We start from the raw sequence: 6,223 nt of genomic DNA on the forward strand, positions 1-6,223 counted from the left end.
CATTCGAGGAATCAAGCAAGAAAGGCGGGAGAGCATTGAAAACCAAACCAACAAGCGCGCGAAATTCAAAAACAAAAAACCACTAAGTTCCGCCAATTAAAAATCTGAAAGGCCGCCTATTTTAATCTAACAAATCACAACCGTCCTCGTGCATCTATACATACACACGTAGACTCAGTTCTAGGATTTCCCTGTCTTTTAGAGATCTCCCTATAAACCCTGAACCAGTCTCGCTCCTTGAGATCTCTATCTCTCAATATCTAGCCTTTTCCCCTTTTAATTTATTGTTTTTTCCCGAGTTTCAGCAAATAATGAGTCTTTCGAATGAGCATAGTGTTAATAGAGCTATGAATCCTTGGGTTCTTCATCTTCAAAAACTGGGTCTGGAGCTTAAATGTCCTCTCTGGTTGTCTTCTCACACACTGTTCATTTTGCTGTTATTTGGTTTGTGCTTTTTTGAATTTGAAGTTATCTGAAATGTTATCTTTTGCAGTTTGAATTTGTTTAAACGGCCATTGTTGATGCCATGCGACCATCTGTTTTGCGAGTTAGTCTCTCTCTCTCTCTCTCTCTCTCTCTGTATATATATATTTATGAAAGTTTTGGTTTTTATCTCTTAGTTTTCATTTTTTTTAAATTGTTACAGTTCATGCATAGCCCTAACTGAGTTTGGATCAGAGTGCCCTATTTGCAAATCCCGATGTGCAGATCGAGGTGCATTTCATTTAACTGCTTCTTTGTTTCCACTCCTATAAAGTTATTGGGAGCTAAATAAGGTTAATTTTCGGGGTTCTCTTATGGCCTATAATTTTGTGTTGATTTTGGTTGCGTGCACTTGGAGATTCTCGTTTAGATTATTTTGAGTTTTGTTAATTTGAATTTCTCATTTAATCTATTAATTCTAAAACCAAATTAATGTAATTTTATTGGTGTTAGGATCCGCAGCTCTCTACTTTTCCATGACTATTTGAAAATTGTGTATTACTTTATATGAGTTTCGTCTTATGGCTGAAAAGGACTGTGCTGGTTGCAGATCTAAGGCCTTTGATCTTCATGGAGAATATAGTGGGAATCTATAGAAGTTTGGATGCAGCATTTACTGCAAATCTTTCTCATTCTATTGAAGACGGTGTTGGCAAAACTGATAAATTTGATAAGTGCAGCATTCGAAGGTGTATTTCGGTTAAAGGTTATGATACTCCTAACAAAGATGTGGTTACATTTGATAGTTCCGAGAAAGTTGGCTTGCATGTTAATCAAGTGGATCAAGCATCGCTCAGCCCTCCTTCCAGTGGCGATACAAAGACATCCGGCAATGATAGTGAACATGTAAGTCTTATTTTTCCAATCATATTATGTTGTAGTTCAATGTATGGTATCTTAAATGGTCGTATGGTTGCAGATCAATGCCGGTTCCCTCTAGTTACTTCTGTTCCTATTAAACTGTCAATTGTCTGTTATGTGTTTCCCCACATGGTGTTAGGCTGCTGATGTTTATACTAATTTTGGGAGCATGTTATCATGTATATGATACTGTTGGTTGTTAGAGTGTATTTTGTGGTATTTATTTCCTCCCTGAATAAAATTTCAGTTTACAGTATCACTTGATGACATGGATCCTAATGATTTTTCAGAGTCTTGGAAACTATTCATCCAAGGGTGCTGGTAAGAGAAATTTTGATGATATGATAAGTCAAAAGCAGGACAATTATTTTTTAGGGATTGACGGCCATTCTTTGGACTCCATTGGTCAAAAGCGGTTGAACTATGGGGAGTTAGATATGGTTGTCAAGCCTATGGATCATTGTCAAACAATTCAGAATGCTCAAAATGTGGTGACTTCCGATTGTCAATTAGGATCTCGAAATGAGCCATCCCTTGCTGTTTCAAATCTTCCTGTGACATCAGATAACCTGTGTGGAAGTACAACCATTTGCGCATTTTGCCAGTCCTCTAGAATGTCCGAGGTAAATTCCCACTGAGCCTTATTTGATTATTCCTTTTATTGGTGTTTATAAGTTAGCGTGTGTTCTCAAATTTATCAGGCCACTGGAGTAATGCTACATTATCTCAATGGAAGACCAGTAACAGGAGATGCATCATTCAATTCAAATGTTATACATGTTCACAGCTCATGTATTGAATGGTATTTTACTAAGTATTTTAAATAGTATAATATTTAAGTAAAATGGATTTTTTTGAGGATGGGAGTTTCAGTGAAATGCCCTGTCAATGTATTCAAATGCAGGGCACCTCAAGTGTATTATGTTGGCGATTCTGTTAAGAATCTTAAGGCGGAACTTGCAAGGGGTGCGAAGTTGAAGTGCAGCAGATGTGGGCTAAAGGGGGCAGCACTTGGCTGTTATGTGAAGTCTTGCCGCAGAAGTTATCATTTCCCTTGTGCAAAAGAGATTCCAAAATGTCGATGGGACCATGTAATTGCCTTATTAGATATGTTTTTATTCTGTGACATTCTGACTTCCCCCTCTCTATGATCATGTGTCAATTTTTGCTCATAATTTTTTCTCTCATAGGTGACTTTCTTGTGCTTTGTCCTGCCCACTCTTCTGTCAAGTTTCCAAGTGAGAAGTCTAGAAAAACCCACTCTTCATCCAAGTTTCCAAGTGAGAACTCTAGAAATGCCCACTCTTCATCCAAGTTCTTGAATGATAAGTCTGGAAATTGTGCGCCTGCTAATGATGTCATGCCAAATGAAAGGTTATTAATCAATGGAAATATCTTGGATGTCTTTCAGATGTATATGCCTTTGCATTCTTATTGAACGAGTTGCTATCTTGGTTTTAAAAGGAGCGAGGTGCAGCCTCGTGCCGAAAAAATCGCCCGCCTAGGTCTGGGCGAAGTGGCATAAGAGAGGTGCCATGAGACGCGTGCCTCTGAGTCGGGGCGCACCTGTGCGCTTTTGAAAGAAAATGTAGATTAGATCAAAGAAGAAGATAGGATAATAGCAGCAGAAGAACATTGGTGAAGAACAATGGTGAAAAACGGCTAGGACAGACTCATTTTTTTACTATCTTAACTCTAATACATAAAGTTACTTAACCTATTAATCAATCAGCTCAAGCCCATAATAACTTTTTAATCTTTTACTTGCTTTGAATAAAAAATACTCTACTGCCGTCTATGCCTTCTCACCTTTTATATTCTTTCTTTATACTAATAAAAATAAGATCTATTATAATAAATTAATGTAATAAATATTATGCTATTGCCTATGCCCATCACCCTTCTTTATATAAAATTATCTAATATATAGATAAATAATTAATATATTATTTTTATAATTATAATAATTTTTATATAATTTGAAATATAATATAATTATAATAGCAATGTTGCCTTAGGATAGGTGTTATTGTTCTTTGTTCTTTTGTTAATTTGTGTGGACATTATTATTTCACATAGTTGAAACATGCAACTATTAGTTTGTTATAGTGTAAGTGTACAACCCTAATTGTTGTGAAATGCTTTGGAAGGTAAGGTATTGTTTTGGAAGGTAAGATTTTGTAAATGGTAGAAATAGGGCTTGACTCTTGAGGGAATAAACTATAGTAAAGAAACAGTGTATGAAGGAAATTAAATATTTTGGGAGTGAACCAGGAGTTAATAGGTGTGGATATGTTCTAAATTAATTTATAAAAAAATTTAGCACAAAAAGTGTCTCACATACGAAAGGCGTCTGCTTGTGCCTAGGCTCTAGGGACCTTTTTCCCTCGGTGCACCTTGCGCCTTTAAAAACCAAGATTGCTATTCCAATTTTTTCTTGATTTTTCTAGTTATGGAAGAAGTCTTAAACTGATTATTGAATTGCCTGGAGGGTGAAATGATTGTAGTTCTGCATGCAGTGGTCAGCTGAAATTTAACACCTTTTGGGGCCAGCCAGAAAATAAAAAAGATTGGGTTTTCTGTGGATCTGCTTTGTCTTCAGAGGAGAAGGTCAGATTAGATGAAGCTCATATTTTGTTTTGACCATCTGATGATATTTTTCAAGCATTGATTTCTTTTAGCTGATCTTGTTTGGTGTTAAAAGTTTGAACTTTAATGAGTGATCAAATAGATGCTTTCTATCTAATTTGAAGATTCTTTCAAGATAGGATATCCTTAATGGCCTTCTTTTCACAACAATTGACCCTCTTATGGTTTTTGCTTATTGTTTTAAATTGTTGCAGTTCCTTTTGATCAAGTTTGCAAAAATGATTGGCGTAATTGTAACAAAGTTTTGGAGGTCGGATGTCACTCATGTGATTGCTTTTACGGATGAGAATGGTGCATGCACCAGGACACTTAAAGTTCTCATGGCCATTTCAAATGGGAAATGGGTTCTTAACATAAATTGTAAGTTCAATTGAATTTTACCTCACTCTATATCCTTGGCCTTCTTATCTTTTTCCTCGTTGAATGTGTGCTGGTTATTATTCACCATCACAGGGATAAAGGAATGCATGAAAGCTATTCATCCTTTGAACGAAGAACCTTACGAAGTAAGCCTCGACAACCATGGGTGTTGTGATGGCCCGAAAACTGGCAGATTCAGGGTGTTGAATAATGCAAGTATTTTCTATAATGGGGTTCAAGCCCTCTAGTTTTTTGAAGCTGGTAACGTTGTCATATCTGCAAGCTATTAACTTGTTTTTCTTGCAGGCACCGAAGCTCTTTAATGGCTTTAACTTTTATTTTGTGGGTGACTTTGTGTCTGGTTATAAGGAGGATCTTCAAAATCTGGTTGCCACTGCAGGCGGTAATATTTTGGGAAGAATGGAGGATCTAATTGAACATAATAATAGTGGCAGTGATCAAATAGCTCAAACAAAGACGGTTCTTGTGTATAATTTGGATGCACCTCAAGGTTCAGAGTTGGGAGAAGAAGTTACTATTATTTGGCAGAGGGTTAGTGAAGCAGAAGATTTAGCCACAAGAATAGGTGGACAAGTCATTGGTCACACATGGCTTTTAGAATCAATTGCAGCATGTAAATTACAGCCTTTTGTCAACAAAGATTCATAGTTTATCATTTTTAGCTGGAAAATGATAAATTCATTAACTTTTGCTTGTCTTAGAAGTGTTAGAACTTGATTTTAAACCTTTTTTTTTCTGTTGTATGTATTGATATTTACATTTTGCATTATTGAAATAATGTAGATGTAGGTGTCATAAAAAGTTATTTATTGAAGTAATACTTATTTTATCATGTAATACAAAAATGAACTTGTTCCAATAAATATTCAATGTTTTAATTAGGTATGAACAAATAGATTTGAACCTATTATTCTGCTATTGTTGGTATTAAATTGTATTATATGCTGGGATTTTTTTTTCAAATATAATGATTACTTGAAATCTCCTAATTTATTATTCTTTTTCATCCATTAAGTATTAATTATATTATATGCTTACGCTTTGTTTATATGCAGTCTTTCAATTCACATTATGACCTACTTAAGAGGATACATGTGCAACAAGCCCCTTCATTACTTTTCTCACCACACCTAGAGATGAACATTTATCGGATTTCAAACCGATCCGGATCGGTTTTTATTCGATCCGGTTTTTTCTCATAGAAAAAAAACCGGTTTATAAAATAACCAGTTCGGTTTTTAACCGGTTTGGAGGGCCGGATATCCTAACCGGTGTAACCGGTTTCGGTTTTAAAAAAACCGGTTTTTTTAAAAAACTGGTTATAAAAAAACCGATTTTAATATTCCAGATTACTCATAGGGAACCGATTCCCCCCCAAGGGGGTACTGATTCCTCACTGAATGGTTTGGCTCCGAGATTTCCAGAATGCTCGGAGGGAACCGATTCCCCCATAGGGGGTACCGATTCCCCCCTATTCAACGGTCGAAATATTTGAATTTTACACTTAGGGAACCGATTCCCTATGAGGGTACCGATTCCCCCACGCTCCAAGCATTTTTATTAAATGTTTTCACACTTAAACGGCTATATTATCTTCATTAATTATCACTAAAGTTCAGAAGTGATTCAAAGTGTATTTAAGCAAGCTTAGAAGCCATTGATCAAAGACAAGAAACATCAAGCAACTAGAATCAAGAGATAATCAAAGAGAAATCATCAAACCTCAAGTTCGATAAATTTAAATACTTAATTGAAATACTTAATTAACTCAACATAATTGAAATACTTAAATACTTCCAAGTTTGATAAATTCAAATACTTAAAAACTTCCAAGTTCGATAAATTCAAA

The 6,223-nt window shown here is 35.5% G+C and overlaps 1 protein-coding gene across 1 annotated transcript; it reads left to right on the plus strand.

Annotated features, from left to right (window-relative positions):
* The first annotated feature begins 254 nt into the window (after nt 1-254).
* On the plus strand, nt 255-5,041 carry LOC120152982 (BRCA1-associated RING domain protein 1-like). Its single transcript, XM_039165029.1, has 12 exons — nt 255-406; nt 494-547; nt 647-714; nt 1,034-1,329; nt 1,635-1,967; nt 2,046-2,146; nt 2,249-2,439; nt 2,538-2,718; nt 3,864-3,954; nt 4,188-4,353; nt 4,447-4,565; nt 4,660-5,041. Exons 1-12 carry the CDS (start codon nt 312-314, stop codon nt 5,020-5,022), a joined length of 2,058 nt encoding a protein of 685 aa, XP_039020960.1. The 5' UTR covers nt 255-311; the 3' UTR covers nt 5,023-5,041.
* Nucleotides 5,042-6,223: the final 1,182 nt, after the last annotated feature.

This window comes from Hibiscus syriacus, unplaced genomic scaffold, assembly GCF_006381635.1.
Source record: "Hibiscus syriacus cultivar Baekdansim isolate YM2019G1 unplaced genomic scaffold, ASM638163v2 tig00111097_pilon, whole genome shotgun sequence".
In the NCBI taxonomy this organism is placed as follows: domain Eukaryota; kingdom Viridiplantae; phylum Streptophyta; class Magnoliopsida; order Malvales; family Malvaceae; genus Hibiscus; species Hibiscus syriacus.